The following is a 27,810-nucleotide window of genomic DNA, read 5'->3' on the forward strand; positions in this document are numbered from 1 at the left end:
TAGCTTCTGGTTGCACTTCTTTGTTGGTGACTTTGTTGAAGTTTGCAAAATACTTCAAGAAGGCTTCATATTGTTCATTAGTGAGGCCGGGTATGTGACTTGACTTGGTTTCGATGCATGCTACCCTTGCTTTTCCTTTGTCACCCTTTGTTTTTCCTGGCCACCATTCCGGATACCCTATTCTCTTGAAACACCCGTCTCGATTGTGCCCTTTTTTGCCAGAAAAACTGCAGTTTTCCACCTCTTCACCCCGTTTTGCTCCCCTTTGATTGTACCTGTCTCGTTGTTAATTCTTGCCACCTTCATGTCGCGTGGGTACGTAGGCCTTAAAAGCAGCAGCGTATGATGAGGCTTTCTTATCGGCTGAGATGCTTCTTTGTCGTTCGTCTTCTGTGACAAGGTGGTAGGCTGTTCCCGAAGCCGGTATCGGTTGCATTGCCAGGATCTGTGTTTTAATTATAGTGAATTCAGCATCTAGACTCATTACGAATTCATATAACTTTTCTTTTTCTTGATGCTCGGTCAATCGCTTTCCAAGCCCACAGGTGCACCCGTGGCAAGTGCAATGGGGTGTGGGTAGGACAGATTGACATTCATCCCAGAGACCTCGAAGCTTCGTGTAATAAGTTGATACAGAGGATCCATCTTGCTGTGTAGAGACGATTTGTTGTTTCAATTCATACGCCCTAGGTGCACTTTCCTTGCCAAACCTCTCACAAAGATCTGACCAGATTTCTGAAGCCGTGTTCGCATACTTCACACTGCTTTGTATGTTCTTTTCCATGGGCGTGGTGAGCCATCCCTTCACCATAGCATCACATCGCATCCATGCCATGTGTTAGAGGACGTCTTCTCGGGCTTCTTAATAGTGCCATCGATGAACCCTACTTTGTTTTTGGCGAATAGAAAGTTCAACATCTCCTGTAACCAATCGCCATAATTGTTGTCTGTGAGAACGACATTGACGTGCATTTGCCTATGGTAATCCGAGGCATGTATGTAATAGGGAGAGTTCGAGTTAGAGGCGCTCCCGTCACCCCCTTCCTTCGGGTCCTTCTCGGTAGACATGGTGGCTGCCGATTAGGTTTTGATAATTCTCTTAGAACCGCTCTGATACCATCTAGAAATTCAATGGTACCAAATTTGGTGGAATATTTTATTATCATCATTGACAAATAAGACAATGATATAAATACAAGGAATATAGAAAAAATAAGGAAGGCCCTGAAAAATAGGAGATAATATTAATCTAGGAGATAAGTGATCTAAGAGATAATATTAATCTAGGAGATAAGGAATGGATTTAAAGGAATCCTTTAATATATGATTTGTTGTGATGAAACCCAGTTCGCGTAGCATATTTGGTAGATCGTTGAACAAAGCATAAGAGGCTTGTTTCAAACCATACAAAAAATTCCTGAATATGGAATACGTACTCGGGATGGTCTGTATCAATAAAACTCGGTGGTTGATGCATAAAAACCATTTCCTAAAATATGCCATGAAGAAAATCATTTTTTACATCAAGTAGATGAATTAGCCAATGGACAGAAACTGCAAGACTGAGAACGATACGATTGGTGGTGGGTTTTACAATAGGACTTACTGTCTCATCACAGTCGATCCCGGGCACTAGTTTTTACCATTTGCCATTAACGGGCTTTATATCTGTCGAGAGTACCATTTGCATGAAACTTCTTTCTGAACAACCACATAGACCGTACAATATTCATCCCTTGGGGCCTTGGGACAAGCACCCATGTCTTGTTTTTAATAAGATCATTGTATTCATCCTGCATGGCATGTTGCCAGTGAGGGTCCTTTAAAGTCTGTATATAAGATTGAGGCATAGGGGAGGTGGTGGTTGTGTGAAGATTTAGGCATTGAATAGTTATAAAGATGACATATTTCCTTTAGTGACCATGGGATGGTGGGAAGTCGAAATAAGAGAAGGTCTATATCGGTGGCACTGAATGAAATAGGCTCAAAGTTAACAAGGAAGGATTGGAAAGGGAGATAGGGATGGGTGTTTGGTTCGGTTGGGAAACGGATGGTGATGGTGACTCTAAGAGATTGTAAGATACAAGAGAAAGATCAAAATAATGATCGAAAAAGTTATAGGACGTGGAGTTTATGGTTTCATATAACCAAATAAAAAAATAGACTCATAGAAGGTGACGTGGCGAGAAATAATTATGTTCTTGGTAACAACGTCAAGGCATTGAAAACCATGATGATTGGAAAGATATCCAAAAAAGACGTATGATTTGGTTTGTAGGGCATATTTATGAGGGGGGAGAAGGTATATGGGTAACACAGACACCAAAAAACTTGAATGTGAGAGTATGAGGGTGGTTTATTAAAAAGTTAAGTGAACGGGATATCATATTGGATGGATGTGGAGGGTAACAAGTTTGGAAGGTGAGTGGCCATGTCTAATGCTTCCACCAAATATGTAGGAGGAAAATGAACTTGTAAGAGGAGGGTGCACATAATGTCCTTGATGGTACAAATCATGTGTTCACATTTTCCATTTTTATGAGTTTTTAGGCTTGAGAAACGAATTTGTATGCTATTAGTAGCGCAGACTTAATGTAAGGCGGAATTGTCGAATTCACTCCCATGATCACATTGGAATGCTTTGATTCACAATTGAATCGAGTTTTTATATAAGCACCAAAATGCAAGAATTTATGAAATGCATCATATTTATGATGTAGAGTAAACCCATAAAAAATATGGATAGTGATCCAAAAAATATAACATAAATTTTAGACTACCAATAATGGAAATAGGAGAGGTCCATAAATCAGAATGAATAATGTCAAAATGAGACTTGACAATAGACAGTCTAACACATTTGCCAAGTTGACATGCACAAAGCGTGTGAGATTTAGCATTATTACAAGAAATTAAACCATTAAACATTAATGATTGTAGCACATTATTGTGGGATGAACCAACCTTTGATGTATATGAGAAGACTTTAGGATATAAGAGCAAGAGGAGGAGAGGTAGGAATGGCGAGATATAAGTCGCTAGTGTTGTCACATCGGAGGATGAGCTAGCGAGTCTGGAGATCCTTCACAGAGAAACCAAATTCATCAAATTCAGAAACATTTATTGTATTTTTATGAATTTTTTTTGATTAACCTGGATATCCAACTCGCTATGCGAGCTGACTAATCCCAGGGCGACCACCTGCTTTGCAGATAACCCGGAGTCACCGTATTTGAACCTCCATGGCCACATGGGGATTTTTATTCTTCCTTGGATTTGAACTTGGGACTTCCTGGTACTTTTGATCTTTGGAGCCAAGCTCAAACCAATCAGGCACCACCCTTGTGGTTTGTATTTTTATGAATTAGCGAACATACATAAAGGTTTTAATAATGTTGGGGTGATAAGAATATTGTGAAGGTGAAGGTTTTAATAATGTTGGGGTGATAACAAAAATAGAAGACCCATCATTGACAATAACAAAAGTAATGTTGCACTTACTAAAAACGGTTTTGAGTGTACTTATGTCGGAGGCAAGATGTGAGATGGTCCCGGTGTCCATATGCCAACTAGCATCTCCCGGCTCATTAAGCGAAAGGGTGTTAAATGCTTGAGGATGGGCAATAGGATGATCATCAGATCCAATCATAAACCATTGCCAAATATGTGGGACTGATGATGCTGAGATATGTTGTTGATGTCTAGATATGAGATAGCCATTGGTAGTGGTTGAAGAAGTTGTGGGCCTGATGCAAACGTGACTAAAAAGAGGGGTCGAGGTGCAGTGACGGACGAAAGGTGCCCTAAGGGTAGGATGGAAGCTACCCGTACACCCCTATGAATTCGATGAGTACTCCATGAAGCTGTTACAGTAAGCGATTGGTGGTTGTGACCGACGCTCCTGCGGTTATCATTCTGGCGGCCTGAATAGTGGTCGTTGTGATGATCGAAGTTCCATCATTAATTTGTTCCAAGATTTTGGATGATGGCCAAAATGAAGAATAGTACGCAATGATGAGTGATCATGGTGAGATGAGTGATGATTGTCAGGTGTGGACATTCGTTGTTCTTCTAAGAGAAGCATACAACGAGCCGACAAGAAAGATGGTAGTGGCATTTAGTGACAAATGATGCCCGCAATGTGTTCATACACATCAGGGAGACCATTAATCATATAAATAACAAGATTCTTTTTGTTGATAGGAGAATCAGTGTTTACAAAGAAGATCATTCTTAGTTTAGATTTGTTTATGGTTTCTGTGATTGAGAGGTCCCAATCACCATGTTGTGTAATTCATCATCAAGTTAAATTACAAGGGCATCCTTGTTGTCTTGAAATAGATTTTCGAGACTCGTCCAAACCTCATGAGCTATAACGCCTTTCTTCAAGATCATCTGTAGTTATGGCTTGGAGATAGACCCATAAACCTAAAGCTTGACGAGAGAGTCAAGTTTGTTCCATTCCGTATTAGTAAACAATTTTGGTCGGGAGGAAACTTCAACGTGTCCGAGGACACCAAAACTTATACAATGGGTTTTGAAAAGTTATCGCCAAGAGTCGTATCTCAGCTCACCAAAATCGAGAGTTAGCAGGATAATAGTCTGAATGTTGGTGATATTGTTGGACCTAGATCTAACCGCAGATGAAGGTTAGAGCATTAAAAACGATAGATTGAAGAAGATAATGGATAGAAATCAACTGTTTTTCTTTATTGAATGGAAAGGAAATTTACAAAACTCTCTCAATGACCTAATCGACTCTTATATGAAATAATTATGTGTTTTTCTTCACTGATTGCCTTAGAGGAAATACTCTTTCATAGGCGTTTCCATAAAAGGAATCTTCTAGGAATAGAATCTTTTCAAAATCAACGTGTCTACCAATCTGCTGCCTCCATGTGTCTGATTGCAATAACCGTTTCTGACTACGTGTCAAACAAATACTAGAATGCTTGTAAGACGTGTTGTGGAACCTTTACATAGATGGTCTAAGTAGAGGCTTTGCATGTACTATGCAGAGTCTACATGTCTGGGAGTGGACCTCTATATCTGAGTACTTGGCTATCTGCATGCAAGACTTCAATCTTCATGCCCTCTGTGTCCGAGCTCTGCATCCAAGCTTTATGTTCGAACTTGCTATCAAAGCTCTGTTTCGGAGCTATTGGTTCTAGGTAACTTATCATCTTCAAACTTCGTCTTCATATTTGACACTTAGAGTGCTGAAGTCTTTGATTCCAGAGATTTGAAGATAGTCTTTCATAGCATAGGGACAGGCTAGGATTGTTCGTGCTCACCTAGTGGGCAAAAAGTCCCCACAATGGCGGTGCAAGTGCATGCTGACACTATGCGCTTGCAAGTAATAAAGTGGTACAAAGTACCGAGATCGTTCCCACAAAAAAGGTACTACTGAGATTCAGAGATTTTTCATGAATTTCTTGCACGAGTTTCGAGATGTAAAGAAAAAGTGGATTTTTGTTTATAAAAAGACTGAAATAGGCCCGACTAGCTAAATAACGAAATAAACTTCTAATATTAAATTATGGGCATGGGTGTAAGTGTTGCTTAAGATAAAATGAACAATAAAATGGTTAGACTTTTACGAGTTGTTTATAAAAGTTCCAATCTCTCGATAGTGAACTTTTATAACCGAGCCTCATAAAATTCCATAAGGTTTTACGTTTACCACTACGAAACTTGCCGATCTAGCTAAAAAGTAAAAGGAATGCGATTCTTACCCAAATCTCTTTGTGATAAAAATATCTATTGCTTAACCCCTAGCTAGATGCATACAAAATTTGCGTCTCCACGTAATTATTCAAAGACCCTCTCGAGTTCCTTCTGCATCACTTAAGCCGTATTTCGAATCCGTCAATCTCTGGGTCTAAGATCTAATATTAACAATTCAAAGTGATCAGCTTATCCGCATTTTAAGTACCGTCTTAAGTAACCAAGTTACGAAGTGATAAAAGATAAAAACACCCAAATATTATATAAACATCCTAAGTTAAACTCACACCCACACCCATACGAGTAATTTAGCTAGACATAATARAARTAATTAAAGACATAAAATAATACTGAAATATAAATTGYATTAATGTAAAACTAAATWACAAGTACAARGAAATAAAATACTAGACTAGAAATTAAAGACATAAATTAAAAAGCATAATAATAAAAAGAAAGAAAAAGGAGAAGTAAGACACAAAAGGTGTTTTGTGTCTTACTTGGTGTTGTTGGTGCATTGGTGGTGTGTTCAAAATGACTCCCCAAGCCTCTTTATATAGGGGAGAGGAAGGGGAGCAAGGTACACCCAATCATTACCTTAAGGGTAATTAGTACAATGCTAAAAAAATACAAATAAAAATAAAATAGAAGAAAGAAGACAGCTCATAAACAGTTGGAGAAAATATATTGATCAATCTTCAAGTTGCACATTTCCCAAGAAGCAGCAACAAGTCTCATAGACTTCCCACAATGGTGCCACAGTGGGGCAGTGTTGTCAGAAAAATACAGGTTTTTGGAATAATACTTCTTCCTTTGTGTTTTATCATCTTTTTAAAACTTTTTGGAATAAAAGAGGAAAAACAAGAAAATTGGGTATTTAATAATAACAAAAAGGGAGGAAATAAATAAGAAATAACTCTTAAAAATAAGAGTTATCACATCCCCAAACTTAAGATATTACTTGTCCTCAAGTAACAAAAATGAAAGGAATATGAACAAAGAGGAACAAGAAATCATAACTTATGGAGGGGCGTTGAAATCTTGTCGGGCTTTGAATGTTGTGCAACTTCCCTTCTTTGATCTTCGAGGTGCAAAAATTAATCGGTGGGACTTTTATCAGGTTAGTGATTTTGGCTAAAAAAATCCCCCCCAAACTTGTCTTAGAATGACAACAATTGCTTTGAATGATTTCGCATTTTTGCATCTTTTTGTTGTGTCTTTGACACTTTCAAGAAACCCAAGAAGTGATATTCACTTTTTGTCTTTAGGTTAAAGCATTTTACTTTATTTCTTTTGTTTTTTTGTGTCTTCCAATTTTCTGAAGACATTTGGTACTTTAAGAATTTTTTCAACACGTTGGCATACAACCTCCCCCAAACTTAAACCGAACAATGTCCGCATTGGAGTAATGGGTTTAAAGTGTTTGGTTTGGTAACAATGGAAAGTGTTTGGGCCAAAAAGAAAACCGGCCCCTGTCTTTTTAATTTTTGCAACTCAAAGATTTCATCAAGAAATCGCACCTGAAAATGAAGAAAAAGCCAACAATATACCAATAAATTATCAACGCCCAATAAGAAACAAAAGTAAGTTTGAGTAGCAATTTATCAAAAGACCTAAGCAAATATCAACGACCGCCGTATATAAACACAAAAGGAGGCGGTCGGATAAAGTATTAAACACCCGATCCAAAAAAAATATTGTTTTTGAGTTTCAAAAGTCATAACGAAACACCGAGGAAGACGATTAATCCAATTTACCCGTGTCGTCCCGACTAGCGGATGCCTCACCTGTGGCATCCGGTGTGGTGGTCCGTCGAATCTTCGGAAGCCTGACTTGAGGATGGCAAAGGCCTCCGGGAAAGCGCAGGATCTCCGAAGCTAGCATTACATTCTTGTGTGATAGAAACTTGTTCACGACCAGGTTCATATCTCGCGTATACATCCAAAACTTCTCTGAACATGCCGTGACTCCGGTAACTCGATCTTCCACTTGAGTGATTCTCTCAGTAATCTTGGCTAAAGCATCAATTATCGTCCCCATCATCTGGTTACATTCCTCCCATTGGCTAGCCATGATTGACAACCAAACCTCTGAACCATACCCCGTGGCCGTAAGTGGTATTGGCGGGATGTCGGTAATGGTCGGAGGAGTAGTTACGGCTGGTTTGGAGGCTGGAACAGCAGGGTCTTCGGGTCTTTGAGGGCTGTTGGCAGCTGGTCCAGGTGAGACTTGTGGTCCGGTAGCATCATCGGCTAAGTCAGCCTTCTCATGATCTGTCTTGTGCATGCGGTTAACCATTCCTTGATCAAGCAAGGAATGGTTGAATGTGATGATGTCATGCTCCAAAACAGGTACCCTCGCAGCTCTCAATAGCTTCGTGAACAAACCTGGAAAAATCAAACGCGAACTAGCTCGCACAGTCGATGTTAGTATGGTCGAATAAGTGAGAGCACCTACGTTGATCGAAAGTTCCTTTAGGATACAATATACCAAAATATACTCTGCCCGTGACAATGTACGATCATGCATGGAAGGCCTGATATTGTGACACACAAATTAAAACCAAAGGGCTGCCTCTAAAGTCAAATGCCCAGACATCAAAATCTTTCTACGGTTGTCTTGAGACCAACCGTATCCGGTTAAAAGAAGCGCTCGTGCGATCTCTTCTTCCGGGACATCAAATCCACCATCTATGAACTGTCGGTATGAACATACAAACGTGGCGGTGAGACCAAGCACCGAGTTTAACTTCGGTGTTGTCCAATTGACCCGCGTTCCTCGAATGACAATGGTGTCATTTTTAGAACTCCCAATAGCTGTGAAAAATTCCTTAACCAACGTCTCGTTCACTTTGCATGGATGGCTATCATGTTTTCCCAATGATGTGAAAGTAAATGATGTTTTACGAACATTAATTTTTCGCTAAGTTTTGGCTCAAAAGCCCGTTCATACAAAAATCTATTATTGCATATAAGATCCAACCGATCATCAAATGATGAAGATGTAGCTCTCGTTCGTGAAACAGTTCGTTGTCTACGCGGTGTCGGGACTGGAGTTTTTTCCTCTTCCGGCTTATAATCATCATCGAGAGCCTCTGTCACCTTTGCTTTACCCTTTTCCCGCCATTGTTGGGACCTAGTCTTCGGCCTACCCGATGCTTGACTCGATGAACGAGTTTGCCTTCTCTCAACAGTAGGCGCTGTGACGGGGGTTTTATCGGGCTGTTTACCGACATCAATGGTCGACGGTGTCTCGAATGGGAAAGTTTCGGTTTCTCCTCCCTTCGATATACCTTCAAAATCAAATGTGATATCGTCTAAATGTTCATCCTCACCCTCCCCCATTTGGTTCAAATCGAACCATGAGTGATTTGAGAAAACCGTGTGTGAAGGGGCTAGGGTTGGTTCATCATCATTTGGAATGGGTGTAGGGGTGGGTTGTGATGGTGCAATAGTGGGTGGGGCATAAGAGGTGCTCAACGAAATGGAGAATGGTTTGGGGTTGAGGATGATTCGGCCAAATGAGATGATAAAGCCACCCTAGTGAGGACAGCCATACCATCATCATCGTAAGAGAGTACATTTGTGGTTAGAGGTGATGTGAGTTTTGTGGATGAAGAGGGTAGAGGAGGACTTACAGTCGCCGGCGAGAGGTCACGGAAGGCGGCAATGGTGCTCGCGGCGATGGCACTGGCAGTGGAAGATCCTCCCGTCGTCGATGAAGAAGGTTCGGCCGATGAGGATGTTGTGGGTGTGGCTGTCTGCGGGGTACCAGCGGTGGAAGCGACGACTGTCTGTCACCGACGAAGTGAACGCCGGGAAGGTTGGTTGTGCACCGGTTGTTCGGTCGTGCCATGGAGAAGGTAGTTTGGCCGGCGGTTTCTTGAAGAAGAAAAGGATGACCAAAAAGTGATCTCATATCATGATGTCTCCCCTTAGGTTACAAGAACTTGTATAAAATACAAGTATTCTACCTAAAATTTTAAAAAGACATATGTTGAAAATATACACTTGAAAATTTTATTTTCAAGATTTCTTCAAAAATTGTCATTTTTAAAATAAAATCATACTTTTTTCACTACCTTTGAAAATTTTTAAAAAAAAATCTTTCACCTTCTTCCCATTTATTTTTCTAAATTTTTTGTCCAAAAACCCACTTATCAAAGACTAATCATCCAAGAATGTTCTTAGCCAATGATTTGACTCACAAACCCTCTTTTCACATCCTCCTATGTTTACCTAAGGTGACATCATGTTTCATTTCCTTAAAAACCTCATTTTCCAGCCAATTTCCAATTACCAAGAAAAGAATGTATTTGTTGACACAAGAAAAATAAAATGCAGCTGGTTCCTCTTTAAAATTCGGATGACCCAGACAGTGGGCACAAACTTCCCACTGTCTACTCAAAAACACCAGATTTTCCTTTATTATTTTTTTCTTTTTCTCCATTCTTGATTTCAAAATATTTACAACTTTTGAAATTCTTTTCCACAAATCATTGAGTTGGATCGATTATTCCTTCCGGCAGGAAATGCTTTATCCTATGCCCATTAACTTTAAAAGTGGTGTTGTCCTGAGGGTTTAAAAGATCCACAGTTCCGAATTTTCTCACATTTACTATGATGAATGGTCCAGACCATCTCGACTTAAGTTTTCCGGGAAAAAGCTTTAGTCGAGAATTAAAGAGAAATTTTTTTTGACCATTTTCGAAAATTCGACGATTTGTCCTACGATCATGTCAAAATTTTGTTTTTTTCCTTGTAAAGTTTGGCATTCTCGTAGGCATGAAATCTCCATTCTTCCAATTGATTAAGTTGGAGTTTTCTTTTTGCTCCCGCCGAATTTGCGTCCAATTTAAATTCCTTTATTGCTCAAAAAGCCTTATATTCCAATTCGAGCGGGAGGTGACATGTTTTTCCAAAAACTAACTGGTACGGCGACATTCCCATAGGGGTCTTGAATGCGGTTCGGTATGCCCATAATGCATCATCCAACTTGAGCGACCAATCCTTACGATCTGGTCTTACAATGTTTTCTAAAATATTTTTAATTTATCGGTTCGAAAGTTCGGCATGACCATTCGTTTGGGGATGGTATGCCATAGCTACTCAGTGTTGGATGTTGTATTTGGTGAGAACGGTCGATAGCATTCGATTTATAAAATGTGTCCCTTCATCGTTTATCAAAGCTCGAAGAGTTCCAAAACGGACAAAAATATTTTTATGTAAAAAATCGATTACCGTCTTTGCATCGTTCTTTGAGCATGCCTTAGCTTCCACCCACTTCGAAACATAATCAACCGCTACCAAAATATATTGATTATTGAAAGACATAGGAAATGGTCTCATGAAATCAATGCCCCAAACATCGAAGAGTACGAGTTCAAGAATGTTATTTAAAGACATTTTGTTTCGTTGGGACAAGTTTTCCATTCTTTGACACTGCTCACATCTCTTTACAAAATTAAACGCGTCTTTAAACAATGCAGGCCAAAAAAATCCACTTTGTAAGATTTTTGCCGTCGTACGTTGTCCACCAAAGTGGCCACCATACGGTGAAGTATGACAATCCTTCAACAAAGATGGGATTTCAAAATTCGGGACACATTTCCGCAAGACTTGATCTGCTCCTATTTTGTAAAGAGATGGATCGTCCCATAAGTAGTGTTTACAGTCATGAAGAAATTTCTTAAAACGTTGACCGTGAAGATGATGTGGCTTAAGCCCACAAGCAAGGTAGTTGGCAATATCGGCATACCATGGAAGTTCATTCGAATGATTTTCTTGTATTGCCAAAATGTACTCGTCGGAAAAAGTTTCTCTTATCACATGGTTTCCCCCGCTTGACACTTTGCCTTCGATCCTTGATAAATGATCGGCTACTTGATTGTCACATCTCTTACGATCAACTATCTCTAGATCGAATTTTTGCAAAAGAAGAACCCATCTGATAAGCCTCGACTTAGCATCGATCTTATTAAAGAGATTTTTTATGACAGAGTGGTCCATATGAACGGTAACTTTGGTGCCAATCAAGTAGGATAAAAAACGATCGAATGCAAATACTACTGCAAGTAATTCTTTTTCTGTGGTGGTATAATTTAACTGGGCCTCCACCAAAGTTTTACTTGCGTAGTAGATAGGGTGAAAAATCTTGTTTTGCTTTTGTCCCAAAACGGCACCTACGGCCCAGTCATTTGCGTCACACATAACCTCAAAAAGCATGGTCCAATCTGGGGCAATGACAATAGGTGCCGAGACAAGAGCTTTTTTAATAGTTTCAAAATCTTTTTTACAATCGGAGGTAAATTCAAAAGTTTAATCAACATGCAACAAATTACACAAGGGTTTTGCAATTTTAGAAAATCCTTAATAAATCTCCGGTAAAAACCCGCGTATCCGAAAAAACTTCGAATGCCTTTGACCGAAAATGGTTCGGGCAATTGCAATATTACCTCAATTTTTGCTTTATCAACTTCCAAACCATTTTTAGAAATAATGTGACCCAAAACGATTCCTTCTTGTACCGTAAAATGACATTTCTCCTGATTTAAAATTAAATCATGAGTTTCACCTCTTTCCAAACTTTTCTTTAAATTGTCAAGAAAATTTTCAAAAGATGTACCGATGACGGAAAAGTCATCCATAAACACTTCCATGGTATCCTCAATCATGTCCGAAAAAATTGACATCATGCACCATTAAAAGGTAGCCGGTGCGTTACAAAGACCAAACGACATACGCCTAAAAGAAAAAGTTCTGAAAGGACAAGTGAAAGTTGTTTTCTCTTGGTCCTCGAGTGCTATGTGAATTTGGTTGTAACCCGAGTATCCGTCCAAAAAGAAATAATATTCTTTCCCGACCAATCTATCTAGCATTTGGTCAATAAAGGGCAAAGGAAAATGGTCCTTTTTGGATGCTAGATTCAATTGCTTATAGTCCATGCAAATCCGCTATCCGGTGACGGTCCTAGTAGGGATGAGCTCATTTTTTTCATTGATGATAACCGTGGTTCCACCTTTCTTCAGTACACATTGCATCAGACTTACCCATCCGCTACTGGAAATGGAGTATACAATACCCGCATTTAACCACTTCAAGATTTCTTTCTTCACAACTTCTTTCATAATGGGATTTAGTCTTCTTTACGGTTGCACATTTCCAACTCTATTTTCTTCCAAGATAATCTTATGTTGGCAAAGGGAGGGACTAATTCCTCTGATATCTGTAATAGTCCAACCTATGGCTCTTTTGTGAGCTTTTAATACCTCTATCAACCTCAATTCTTGCTCATTACTTAATTTCGAAGAAATAATTACGGGTAATTTTTCCTCCTTCATAAGATAAACATACTTAAGGTGACTAGGTAATGACTTTAACTCCAAATCAGGGGCATTCTCTATGGATGGTGGTTGGACAATTCTATCCTTAAAGTTAAGTTGCTCAAATGCCGCTAAATCTTCCAAATATTCCAACTCTTCCAAATATCCCAACTCATCATTTTCTTCCAAAATGTCCTCAAGATTTTCCCCAATGTTATTTTTGTAGGGAACGTCAATCAAACTTATTTCTAGATCTTCACCTAAAGCAGATATGACTGAACAATCGCCTATTTCTCCATGAAACTTAAGAGAATTAAACACATTAAATTGCACTTCTTGATCACTAACTCTCATGGTCAACCCCCCCTTTTGCACATCAATTAATGTTCTCCCGGTTGCAAGAAAAGGTCGTCCTAAGATGATTGGGACATTCTTTTCAGCTTCATAGTCCAAAACTAGAAAATCGGCTGGAAAATTAAATTTATCGACTTGGACCAAAATATCCTCTATTTTACCTTTAGGATACGCAATGGACCTATCCGCCCATTGTAAAGTCACGGTCGTTAGACGGACTTCACCTATTCCTAGCTTGTTAAAAACTGACAATAACATAAGATTAATGCTTGCCCCTAAATCACATAGGCATGACCTACTTCTTTCCCTCCTATAGAACATGGGATGGTAAAACTTCTCAGGTCTTTTAACTTGGGAGTAATTTTACAAGTAAGGAGCACGCTACATTCTTTGGTCAAAGCAACCGTTTCAAATTCATTCAACCTTCTCTTTTTATGCAAAATGTCTTTTATAAATTCAACATAGCTTGGCATTTGATCGAGAGCTTCTATCAAAGGTATGTTAATATGGAGTTGTTTAAAGATGTCCAAAAACTTCTTAAACTGCCCGTCCACTTTTTTGCTTTTCATTCTTTCTGGAAAAGGTAAGTTCTACAAATCTGGAGCTGGTTGGTTAGACAGTGGGCACAATCTTCCCACTGTCGGGCTTTTCAGCAGAGAGCTGCACATTACTGGAAGTTGAAACAGGGACTGTTTTCTGGACAGAAATATATTTTTGAGTTTCTTCCATGGAAGGACTCAAAATTGGAAAATTTGACATATCAAAAGCATGTGAAACCTCGTTTTGATGTGTCGGTTCTTTGACGGTTTCACTTGTATCATCATTGACTTTTGAACTCTCCTCACTTAAAACGGTCACGACTTTGATATGTTCTTTACCCTTCAAGGTTTCAGTGTCACTAGGAAAAGTTCCTAAAGGTCTACCCTTGAGATCGACGACAAATTGGCCGAGTTGGGTTTCGAAACTCCTTAATGTTGCATTGGTTTGGTTTATAAAACCTTTAAGTAATGATCTGAGTGAACCATTACCGTCCGATGCATTTTACCTAGGCATGTGTGAGTGTGAGGATTGTCCATTTTGGTAATTGTGCGAAACACCTTGCCAATATCCTAGGGGATTTTGTGGCCGATTTTGGACTTGAGTAACCTTGGGGGGTTGAAGTCCAAGATTTCCGGTCCAAGAAAAATTGGGGTGGTTCTTCCAATTTGAATTATATGTGGGAGAAAATGAGCTATTTCTAGCATCACTCCCAACATAATTCACCGAGACGGGATTTTCGGGGAAATATTCATAAGAATGGCCCTCACCGCAAAAGACACAAGATTCAGACATAGGTGGGTTGGATGTTTTGGATTGAACTTTATTATTCTCTCCATTCAAACGTAAATTGTTTTTAACCAAATTAGTTAAAGCTACAATTTGAGCATTTAAAGCAGAGATGACATCAATTTCATGGATGCCTAAAGCAGATTTAGAAACAACAGGACGAGGATTTGACCATTCGGTATTATTATTTGAAATTCGTTCCAAAATGTCATGTCCTTCGTTGTAAGTCTTAGCTGTGAACGCACCACCGGTCGTTGCATCAAGAATAATTTTAGCGGAACTGGAGAGACCATTATAAAATGTCTCCAATTGAATGCAATGAGGGATTCCGTGATGAGGACATTTCCGTAGAAGGTCCTTAAATCTCTCCCATGCATCCGAAACCGCTTCATCTTCTTCTTGTCGAAACGTCATAATTTCATTTCTAATTTTTACATTCCTCGTCGAAGGAAAGTATTTTTTAGAAATTTTTCCGCCAAATCATTCCAAGTTAGGATCGAGTTTGGTGGTTGAGAATTTAGCCATGTTCTAGCTCTATCCTTCAATGTGTAAAGGAAAAGCATTAAGCGTAAGGCTTCTTGTGTGACTCCAAGAACTTTAAAATGATCTGTCATTTATATAAAAGATTTTAAATGAGAGTGCGGATCTTCCGACGATAATCCCCCAAACTGACCCATTGCGGAAATCATTTGGAACATTATCGGTTTTGTTCAAAAGTTGTCGCAGTCATTTCGGGCTTACCTCTTCCCGCGGCCAACTGACCGAATTCGGCAGTTGCGTAGTCCCGTATGCCTCTATTTTTATCATCGGCAATATTAACCGTGGCCTCCCGCGGAGGTGGATTATCCTCCATGGTATGGTTACGATTATTTCTACCTCTTCTATGTCTTCTAATGGTTCTTTCTAATTCAAGATCAAGAGGTGAAGTTCACCGTATTGTAGCCTTGGCATACAACATGGAAAGTACGAGTGAAACAAAAGAAGGCTCAAATTAAAATTCAATATCTCAGGATAAAATCGCGTTACCTTCCCCGGCAGCGGCGCCAAAAACTTGACAGGCTAGGATCGTTCGTGTTCACCTAGTAGGCAAAAAGTCCCCACAGTGGCGGTGCAAGTGCATGCCAACACTATGATCGCTTGCAAGTAATAAAGTGGTACAAAGTACCGAGATTGTTCCCACAGAGAAGGTACTACTGAGATTCAGAGATTTTTCATGAACTTCTTGCACGAGTTTCTAGATGTAAAGAAAAAGTGGATTTTTGTTTATAAAAAGATCGAAATAGGACCGACTAGCTAAATAACGAAATAAACTTCTAATATTAAATGATGGGCATGGGTGCAAGTGTTGCTTATAATAAAAAATGAACAATAAAATGGTTAGACTTTTACGAGTTGTTTATAAAAGTTCCAATCTCTCGAAAGTGAACTTTTATAACCGGGCCTCATAAAATTCCATAAGGTTTTTACGTTTACAACTTCGAAACTTGCCGATCTAGCTAAAAAGTAAAAGGAATGTGATTCTTACCCAAATCTCTTTGTGATAAAAATACATATTGCTTAACCCCTAGCTAGATGCATACAAAATTCGCGTCTCCACATAATTATTCAAAGACCCTCTCGAGTTTCTTGTGCATCACTTAAGCCGTATTTCAAATCCGCCCATCTCTGGGTCTAAGATCTAATATTAACACTTTAAAGTGATCAGCTTATCCGCATTTTAAGTACCGTCTTAAGTGACCAAGTTACGAAGTGATAAAAGATAAAAACACCCAAATATTATATAAACATCCTAAGTTAAACTCACACCCACACCCATACGAGTAATTTAGCTNCCCACACCCATACGAGTAATTTAGCTAGACATAATAGAAATAATTAAAGACATAAATAATACTAAAATATAAATTGCATTAATGTAAAACTAAATTACAAGTACAAGGAAATAAAATACTAGACTAGAAATTAACGACATAAATTAAAGAGATAAATTAAAAAGCTTAATAATAAAAAGAAAGAAAAGGGAGAAGTGAGACACAAAAGATGTTTTGTGTCTTACTTGGTGTTGTTGGTGCATTGGTGGTGTGTTCAAAATGACTCCCCAAGCCTCTTTATATAGGGGAGAGGAAGGGGAGCAAGATACACCCAATCATTACCTTAAGGGTAATTAGTACAATGCTAAAAAAATACAAATAAAAATAAAATAAAAGAAGGAATACAACTCATAAACAGCTGGAGAAAATATCTGGATGAATCTTCAAGCTGCACGTTTCTCAAGAAGCAGCAACAAGGCTCGTAGACTTCCCACAGTGGTGCCACAGTGGGCAGTGCTGTCAGAAAAATATAGGTTTTTGGAATAATACTTCTTTCTTTGTGTTTCATCATCTTTTTAAAACTTTTTGGAATAAAAGAGGAAAAACAAGAAAATTGGGTATTAAATAATAACAAAAAAGGGAGAAAATAAATAAGAAATAACTCTTAAAAATAAGAGTTATCACATAGTTCAACCAGAGGGGCTCTAGTTGTATTGACACTTAGCTTCCAAAGCATAGCTCGTCCAGAGGAGCTTTGGTTGCTCTTCCAGACTTGGTCGATTTAGCAATGCAGATCTCTGAATCTTCCGTCCTTGGACCGAATTGCTTTAATAAAACTTTCAGATTGTTTAGGGCAATTTTGGTCCTAACAATATCTCCCCAAAGTTTATAAAGCAAGCATCATCATGAAGCCTTTAGGTCTTCTCCCCCTGCTTTCTTTTAAAAAACTTTGGTGTGCCTGGTATTAATGAAGTCTTCAAGCCCCCCCTGAATACCACACTTTTTCTTCTGTTTCAACTTTAAGATAAGATTCAATGTGAACACAACACCATTGATTGCACAAAATGCAACTTTATCAGCAGAAAACACAACACTAAATTTGAACCTCATAATTGCCACTTGACCCCACAAGAAGCTAATTCATCCAACTATATGATAGACAAATGTGTGAGTTTCATGACATTTTATTGCAAACAGTCTTATGACAAAGAGTCTTTCTGTGAACCACGAGTTGAATAAGCATTCAACTTAAGAGCCTGATCCAATGAGGTATCAACATTAGCTTGAATAACCAAAGCAAACACCTTTGACATTGAGAATTGGAGAGAAGAAACATCATTAAGCTCATGGCCTCAAGAACAACAAGTCAACCAGAAAAGATAAGCCATATTTCTTTTAAACTTTTTGTAGATTGAATAATCAAAATTAGATCCAAAATTCCTAGCCAGAAGAGTGATTATTAACACTCAAAACTCTAGATCACAACCATAACTTTAGAGCAATGATTGTAGACTTTCAAACCTATAATTAATCAGGTTAGAAGAATGATTGAGAACGCTCAAAGATCTAATTGATCCTGAACTTTCAGAACATCAATTGCAAACCTTCAAGACCTCTGATTGATCAGGTCAAAAGAAATGAGTGAAGGCACTTAATGGTCTAGCCTCTTGTAGAAAACTACAGATTAACAATTGCATATACTTAAATTCTGACTAGTCCAATCAAATACCAAAATCAATCAAACAGTTTTGAAATCATTTCAAATTTGACTTTAATCATTAACCTCAAATATCTATACTATCTTATAAACCAAATTTGAAAAAAAGTCTTAAAAACAACTTTAAATGCATAAAGTACTACATTTTAATGCACAAAGATTTAAAGTCTTAAAAACAACCTCTAATGTATTATGTACTGCTGATTTATGCATAAAATCGTAGAATCTATTAAGTACAACCTTATAAATATGATGTAAAATTGGTTTGTCTTCCCAAGACCGACTCCTCGTGTAAAGGGACCCCCAGAGAATATTCATTGGAATCCAACATGCCAAGAAACAACGATTCAGTCTGATCATTCTCCAATGTATATTAGGGTCGTCTACTTTCTCCAGTTTTGTTTTATCTTCATCTCTGATCATCCATTACTTTATCCGAGGTAAAGGGTTTATCGATTTCAAAGAATCAATTTTGATGTTCTTCTTTATTCTGATCATCTCTCCAGGTTAGATTACTTCATCGCTTTTCAGGTTTGATTTCCTTCATCTCTATTTGTGTTTCGATCATTATTTTCTTCTCGATCTTTCTCTTTCTCTGCTCTGATTTTTGATAATCGATTGCTTGTATAATGCTTAATGTACCTATTCAACCCATTTTTTAAGTCGTTAAACCTAAAGAATATTCAGAAGTTTTACACGACAGGTTTTGTTATGCCAAGCATCGTTTCAACGCATCAACATAGACGGAGAATCGATTAGATTATTGTTCTTTATTTTTGCCATCGTAAGATCTCCATCTTTCCCAATGATTTTTACTGTTTTTAGTTCTCAAACTCCTTCTCAATTGCTTCCCTCAACCCCTTGTTTGTGTCACGGTTCCATTCGAATCTCTTTCAACCAAAGATCGTGTTCTTTGTAGTTGAACCATACGGGGTTTGGCCATAATGGTACATCAGGGTGTGTACATTCACTTTGAGAAACTTTGATCCAGAAAGTATCATATCACATTTTAGAACATCCAGAATTGTGTATTGTGCTTCCTTAGAAACATCTTGTAATTATATGTGGATATTGGGATTCTTATTAGGTAATAAGCTAGGTTAACTCGTAGTTCTTACTCTTGCATTTGCTAATACTATGTGTTTACTTGTTTTGAAGTTTCAATACAAGTGATCGAATATTGATGTCACTAGATAACCTAGAAGATCTTATGAAATCCTTAATAGTTTAATGATTTATAACCTGTTTTTTTAATTGATTGAGCTTTCTTTTGTTAGTAACCACTCAAGTACTAGTTATCTCGCACAACTATCATTATACGATGAAACCTCCTTGGGGATCTATTGAAGGAAAATCCAAATGTGAATCGCCAAATCCTACATTCTACTGGAAATTTCAACCGCAATGGACAAATGAAGAAGATGAGTTAAATTTTAATGGTTATTTGAATGATTTTTGCTCCTTTTTCAATGTACTGTGTTCATGAGTTCAATTTGTTCATGCATAAGCACATTGCCAACAATTAATTTTCTTCTTTGGTTTTCATGTTTAAAGGATGCTAATATGACTATTGAACCAACATAAAGTTACGAAATAGGCTGTAATGTCGGAGAAAAGGACTAGAAGAGCCAAGAAACGGTGTCATGAGCGATGGTGTTAACCATTTGTGGTTCGATATCAAGGTTTTGTTCATGTCATTCATTTCAATTCTTCGTTCTTTTATAATATGCTCTGATTTAGTGAATTAGAAAGAGAGATTTTGATATTTAGATTTGACGCTGAAATTTGCTTCTTCGTGACGTAAACCATTAATTTGACTTAGCTTGTTGGTTTTTGTTGCTTCTGTTTGCACTTCCAATCCCCTCTTCCAAATTCATCCATTATCCTTTCAAACACAACATAACCATGTCCAAGCCTTTTACATTATGTTTTTCTTTAACACCTTCTGCTTCAACATCATAAGTTCTTATGTTGGAATCCTATAAATTATGTCCTTGATCATTTGTATGTTTATTTACACATATATAATTTTTATTAATATTATTCCATTATTGCATTTTGGTCCCTATAATTTTCTGGAGGGACTTGAGTGCAAATATAGTGGAGTTAATTTGATGGAGAGTTGAACCCCTTGGATTACATATATATAGTGGTGGTTATCCCTTTTTGTTTTCTCACGTTGTTTTTTCCCTCAAGACTCTCAATGGAATTCTCTGATCATTAGAGGGAACAAAACATATGAACAATCAATCCATCAATTAAGCAACGAAGAGAAACAATCAAAAGGAAACCAAGATTAGTTCTTCATGGCTTCTTCAAGTGGAATAAAGACAAACACTCCACCAAGTAAGTTTTACTTAATTTGTTGTATCATATGAATTCACATGTTTGATTAGGGATTCTTATGCATATGTTTGGGATTAAGTTAACATGTGGTATCAGAGCCATGTTCTTGATATATGCATGATTTGCCCTAATTATGATGAACCCTAATTTTTAAACGAATCTACGACAATGAGTATTTTTTTTTAAATAATATGTGAATTCGTTACATGACTTCCAATTCTATTTCTATATTTAATTAATAAATCTGGAAGTCTATCGATACTTGATGAATTTGGTGCATTTTTTATATGTGAAAAACACACAGCACTAATCGAATGAGAAGAAGAAAAGTGAATTGCAAATTTGGATTCTGTAAATATGTATTATAATTTATACTTAAAATTGTTATGCTAATCAAGATTAAATTTATTTTGGATAGTGAAACCAACGAGAACCTATCCGGAATAAGTGAAATAAATATATAATACATTGTTTAGATTGAAATTTAGGAGACCCAACGGAAACCTATTTGATGATTTAAATAATGGAATTTTAGCATGATTTGCCTATCTATTACATTGTTTACCCAACGGTACTATGTGAAAGATATGTATGCGTAGTTTTCTATGAGATATTACACTACATTATTGATTGATCCAACGAGAGATCAGTAATCTAGTATAATGTTAATATCGCCTATGCTTTGTATGTTTTAAATAGGCTTAATTTTATTTTTTACTGATACGCTTAATACCTTGTATTCTGAATTTTAAATTATAGTATCATCTTATAAATGTGGGCATGCATTTAATTATACTATTATGGCAGCATCTACTTTAACTACAAATTCCGGATATTTATCCGGAATTGAACCCCTAACTGTACAAACTTCAACACTTTGAGAGATCAAGTAAAATTGACTCTTGGAGTTATGGATCTGGATCATGCTTTGAGACTAGAACGACCCGCTGCCCTTACCGACAAAAGTTCGTCGGATGAAAAAAGGGCATATGAATTATGGGATCGATCAAACAGAATGTCTCTTATGATCATTAAAAATTCCATTTCTGTTGCCATCCGAGGAGCCATCCCTGACTCCGAAGATGCCAAAACATACCTTAACTCTGTAGAGGATCAATTTAAAGGGACTTCAAAGGCCCATGCTAGTACCTTGATCCTAAAAATGTTGACTACCAAGTACAATGGGGTCGGTTGTGTGCGTGAGCACGTAATGATGATGAGTGACATGGCAAACAAACTCAAAAGTATGGACATGGAAATTAGTGAAGGCTTTCTCGTCCACTTCATAATGACATCTCTCCCTTCTCAGTTTGGTCCGTTTAAGATCAATTACAACACTCAAAGGGAGAAATGGAAGATGAKCGAACTAATTGCCATGTGTGTCCAAGAAGAAGAAYGAYTAAAAGTTGAAAAACYCGATGTCGCTCATCTTACTACCACCGACTCTAAGAAAAGGAAGGGGTTCCCGAAGGGCAAAGGAAAGATGGGAGATAAATTCACTCCGAACAAGGTCCCTAACACCGGTGCAAGTACAAGTACATTCCACGGAATTCTCAAATATAAAATATAGTCGTAACAAGGGACATACTCAAAGGGATTGTCCAAAGTTTAAGTTGCGAAGAAAGGTAACACCTCTAATTTCTTGATTTGTGAATCACTTAATGTTTATGTACCTTCTAATACATGGTGGATTGATTCCGTTTCCATGGTACACATTTCAAATTCTTTACAGGGATTCCGTACAATAAGGAAGCTGGAAAGAAACCAACGGACGGTTAAAGTCGGAAATGGCTTGGATTTGGGAGTTGAAGCAGTCGGTACACTTTCATTAGTACTAGAAGGTGGTTCGACATTAGAACTGTGTGAAACTCTATATGTACCAAGTATTACTAGAAACCTTATATCTGTTTCTAAATTAAATGACTATGGATACTATTTTACATTTGGTGATAATAAATGTATAATAAGATTGTATTCGGATGTTGTTGGTTATGGTTGTCTAGAGGGAAACCTTTATAAATTATGTTTGGATAACCAATTTTCGGAATCCTTATTGTCTTTAAATGTTTGTGATAATGTAAGGAAGAATAAGAGAAAACGAGATTTAGAAACTTCATCAATGTTGTGGCATAAACGTTTGGGCCATATATCACGAGAGAGAATGACAAGAGTTGTGAAAGATGAAGTTTTACCAAATCTTGATTTCTCGGATTTTGAAAAGTGTATTGAATGCATTAAGGGAAAAACAACCAAAGGGAATAAGAAAGGATCTACTAGAAGTATGGAATTGCTTGAGCTAGTCCATACTGATATTTGTGGTCCTTTCCCGGCGGGAATTGGAGGTCAAAAATCGTTTATAACTTTTATTGACGATTATTCGCGTTATATGTACTTATTTTTGATCCATGAAAAATCTGATGCATTAGAGATGTTTAAGACCTTTAAGGTCGAAGTTGAAAATCAACTTGACTGGAAGATAAAGGTTGTAAGATCGGATAGAGGAGGTGAATATTATGGCCGACATACCGATTTAGGTCAAAGTCCCGGATCCTTTTATGAATTTTGTAAAAGTAATGGGATAATCAACCAATACACCATACCTGGTACTCCACAACAAAATGGTGTTGCTGAAAGGAGAAACCGTACATTAATGGACATGGTGCGAAGTATGCTGGCAAATACAAGTCTCCCAGATTTTTTATGGACCGAGGCACTAAAGACAGCCATCCACATACTCAATCGAGTCCCTTCCAAATCTGTTCCTAAAACACCATATGAAATATGGACAGGAAGGAAACTGAGTTTAAGATTTATGAGAGTGTGGGGTTGTCCGGCTGAGGCAAAATTATATAATCCTCAATCGCGAAAATTGGACTTAAAAACTATTAGTTGTTATTTCATAGGATATCCCAAACATTCAAAAGGATATCGTTTCTATTGCCCTTCACATACCACTAGAATTTTCGAGACGCGACATGTCGAGTTTCTTGAGAACTCAAACATCAGTGGGAGCGGTGTTAGAAGATCTATAGATTTTCAAGAGGAATGTGAAGAGGCGCCTATTTTACATGTGCCCGTACCTATTCACATGCCACTTGATACCTCGAATGAAAATATTGAATCTCAAAACGAGACAACTAATATTCCCGAGGTTGATCAAGCACCGGACAATGAAGCTTCTAATGATGTTTATAATGATGAACCTCGAGAACTTCAACCGGCATTACAGAGGTCACAACGTTCTAGACGACCCACTAATTATGATGATTTTGTCACATACCTACACGAAGCTGATTTTGACTTAGGGAAGAACGACGATCCGACCACTTTTCATGATGCCATCAAATGCAACCAATCAACTCAATGGCATGAAGCCATGAAAGAGGAGTTAAGATCCATGAAAACAAATAATGTTTGGACGCTTACTGAATTACCTAAAGGTGTTAAACCAATAGGTTGTAAGTGGGTCTATAAAACAAAGTTAGACCCAAATGGAAACATTGAACGTTATAAGGCTCGTTTGGTTGCAAAGGGCTATAATCAAAAGGAAGGCGTGGATTATAATGAAACTTTCTCACCCGTATCGAGAAAGGAATCTTTTAGGATCGTAATGGCTTTGGTGGCTCATTTTGATTTGGAGCTTCACCAAATGGATGTCAAAACTGCATTTCTTAATGGTGACTTACATGAAAGTGTGTTCATGTCACAACCTGAAGGTTTCAAAGCCAAAGGGAAAGAACATTTGGTATGTAAATTGAATAAATCAATTTATGGGTTAAAACAAGCGTCTCGTCAATGGTACCTTAAATTTGATGAAGTGATGAAAACTAATCATTTCAAAAAGAACCAAGTAGATCAATGCATATACCTTAAGATGAGTGGGAGCAAATTCATCATATTACTACTTTATGTTGATGACATCCTACTAGCAGGAAATAATATGGATATGTTGCATGATTATAACGTTTTCTATCTGCGAGCTTCGACATGAAGGATCTCGGCGAAGCCTCTTATGTGATAGGAATAGAAATTCACCGAGACCATGATCATGGAATATTGGGTCTGTCCCAAAAGGCCTACATTGAGAGGATATTAAATCGTTTCAWTATGCAAYATTGCTCAYCCTCAGTGGCTCCCGTCGTCAAAGGTGATAATTTTGGGGCTTATCAATGTCCTAGAACCGAGGAAGAACTTGCCCAAATGAGACTAATTCCATATGCTTCTGTAGTTGGAAGCATTATGTATGCTCAAGTTTGTACCCGATCAGACATTGCTTATGTGGCCGGTATGCTGGGGAGATATCAATCAAATCCTGGTTTGGACCATTGGAAAGCTGCTAAGAAAGTCCTACGATATTTACAAGGGACAAAAGGATACAAACTAACATATCGGAGATCGGATAATCTTGAGGTAATAGGATATTCARACTCCGATTTCGCTAAATGCARAGATGATAAGAAATCSACATCAGGATACATTTTCATGCTATCAGAAGGGCCGATTTCATGGAGAAGTTGTAAGCAACAGTTGACGACTACCTCGACTATGATGGCGGAATATGTGGCTTGTTATCATGCAAGTTTTCATGGAATGCTATTGAGGAATTTGATAGGTGGACTTAAAGTTGTACATTCTATATCAAGCCCATTGAAGCTTTATTGCGATAACAATGCAGCTGTTAGTTTCTCGAACAGTAACAGTTCAAGTGGTGCAGGATTGTATCTTGACACAAAATACTTATTTGAGCGAGAAAGAGTTGAGGAAGGAAACATTAGTATTGAGTATGTGAGTACACATGATATGCTAGCAGATTCACTCACGAAAGGTCTACCCCCTAAGGTGTTCACCGAACATGTCGTCAAAATGGGTTTACAACAAGATCTTGTATGATGTAATATTCTACTCAATACATAATTAATTTACGTAACTTATGTATTATTTTAAAGCGCAGTAATTTGCTTTTCCTCAAACAAAGTTTGTCCTTATTTATTTGTTTGTTTAGTGTGCACAATAACTTTTGTTACAGACAAACTTGTAGATACCATCAGGCTATATGTCTCTATGTTAAATATGCAAATGATCTTTCGGCCAAGTGGGAGAATGTTGGAATCCTATAAATTATGTCCTTGATCATTTGTATGTTTATTTACRCATRTATADTTTTTATTVATATTAYTCCATTATTGCATTTTGGTCCCTATAATTTCTGGAGGGACTTGAGTGCAAATATAGGGGAGYTAATTTGATGGAGAGTTGCACCCCTTGGATTACATATATATAGTGGTGGTTATCCCTTTTTGTTTTCTCACGTTGCTTTTTCCCTCAAGACTCTCAATGGAATTCTCTGATCATTAGAGGGAACAAAACATATGAGCAATCAATCCATCAATTAAGCAACGAAGAGAAACAATCAAAAGGAAACCAAGATTAGTTCTTCATGGCTTCTTCAAGTGGAATATAGACAAACACTCCACCAAGTAAGTTTTACTTAATTTGTTGTATCATATGAATTCACATGTTTGATTAGGGATTCTTATGCATATGTTTGGGATTAAGTTAACATCTTAAACTTCCAATGTCTGTTCCATACTTTCCCAATGTGAATTCTAAGTTATTTTGTGTAGTTGAATCAATTGCTGCAACTTCCCTTAAAGGGCATAGACCGGTCACCATGCTTTTCTCCGTCACTTCTTTATGGTGTTGCAGATCAAAGAAAGCAAGTAGCAACTAATTAGCTAAACACAAGATGGACCAACTAACATGGATTCCTATGAAGACTTTTTTATTATTTTTTTTAACTTTTGTCGATCTAATATCTTATTGGCTCTATAGAATATATTTACACATTCATGACTGGTTTCTATAAATTTATTATTTACTTATCTCTACATAAGATCAACTGAGTTATAGCAATGTCCACAAAATTACAACTACAACTATTTAAAAGAATAACCACAAATAATTTTAATGTTGAGTGCAAACTTGGAGGAAGGGTGTTTGGTGATATATAAAAAGTAATACCTTTGTTAAAATTATAAATATTTGAAGCAAAATGTTGTTGTATTGTATTTGTTAAGATAATATTTGGTAGATGATGCACTAAAGAAGATTGAAAGTATGCTCACTTCTTGCTGTATATGGTGACATGATGCAGGGGACTATCAAAGATGGGGATATAGCTGCAATCAAATAAACTATTATAGCCTCTACTAGAGGAAAGATAGGACTTCAATGATGAACTTAAGGTAACCATTATGACATCTTATATGTCTTCTTGGAATTGTAGCAAAGAGCCATTCTTATTTCTTACATTTTACATGAACAATACCATGTTACCATTAGTCATAATATATATATATATATATATATATATATAAATAGGCTTCCAATACTCTTTTCTAGATCTCTTGATCAAAATGCATCTTAAATAACTAGTTGTAATTAATCTTTTTAGGTAGTGGTTTCCTGGCACAAGAATATGTCATTCATGTTTAGAGAAAGTAGAAGCATGTAACTTTGAAATAAATTTACAGCTTACTCTAAAATATAACTCTTAAACTTACATATATTTTATGTCTTTGAATAATAAGGGGTTATTTACCAAACACTTACCCGCAAAATTCAATACTATCGTTTACTTACGGGTAAGATTTTAGTCCATCGAAACAGTATCGTATACAATAATTTACTCGGGTAAGTGCTAACCGTGGTAAAAGTCGTCGTCTTTACTTACCGGGTAAGACCCTAGCTCCTTCTTTTCGCTCTTACCGGGTAAGATTATTGGTTCTTCCCATATTCATTAGTAAGTTAATGTAAATTGATAAACACTTACCAGATAATTGTTTGGTAAACGACCCTAAGTATTGCGTACATAGAAAAATAGCACGTTCGAATGATAAGGAAAACAAGAAAAGGGTTGTTGTGTGGGATTTTATTGTATCTTCCTATCCAGATTGGAAGTCTACTTCAACATGTGTCATGTTTATATATATATATATATATATATAGAGAGAGAGAGAGAGAGAGAAACGATCAAATAAAAACCACTCCAATTTGTAAAAACCGTAAAAACTACTCTCATCCGTCGTTAATCTTATGAAATTTTTTCATGAAATTGTTAATCTTGTGAAATTGTTTCATATAATACTTTTTTTGATGAAGTTGTTTCATATGTGGTTATGAAATTGTTTCATATACTACTTAATGAA

The 27,810-nt window shown here is 37.2% G+C and overlaps 3 protein-coding genes and 1 non-coding gene across 4 annotated transcripts; 2 read left to right on the forward strand and 2 right to left on the reverse strand.

The window, feature by feature from the left end:
* Nucleotides 1-286: 286 nt before the first annotated feature.
* On the reverse strand, nt 287-835 carry LOC112506113. The gene has a single exon (XM_025110143.1). It carries the CDS (start codon nt 833-835, stop codon nt 287-289), a length of 549 nt encoding a protein of 182 aa, XP_024965911.1.
* A 13,179-nt stretch (nt 836-14,014) lies between these two features.
* LOC112506114 lies at nt 14,015-15,581 on the reverse strand. Its single transcript, XM_025110144.1, has 3 exons — nt 15,470-15,581; nt 14,500-15,126; nt 14,015-14,400 (listed from the first exon to the last, which is right to left on the reverse strand). Exons 1-3 carry the CDS (start codon nt 15,579-15,581, stop codon nt 14,015-14,017), a joined length of 1,125 nt encoding a protein of 374 aa, XP_024965912.1.
* Nucleotides 15,054-15,160, forward strand: LOC112508260. Its single transcript, XR_003068643.1, has one exon. It is a non-coding gene; the product is annotated as a small nucleolar RNA R71 (small nucleolar RNA).
* Nucleotides 15,582-21,512: 5,931 nt separating the features above from the next.
* On the forward strand, nt 21,513-22,172 carry LOC112506115. The gene has a single exon (XM_025110145.1). It carries the CDS (start codon nt 21,513-21,515, stop codon nt 22,170-22,172), a length of 660 nt encoding a protein of 219 aa, XP_024965913.1.
* Nucleotides 22,173-27,810: the final 5,638 nt, after the last annotated feature.

This window comes from Cynara cardunculus, assembly GCF_001531365.2.
Source record: "Cynara cardunculus var. scolymus isolate 2C chromosome LG 2, CcrdV1, whole genome shotgun sequence".
Classification (NCBI taxonomy): Eukaryota; Viridiplantae; Streptophyta; class Magnoliopsida; order Asterales; family Asteraceae; genus Cynara; species Cynara cardunculus.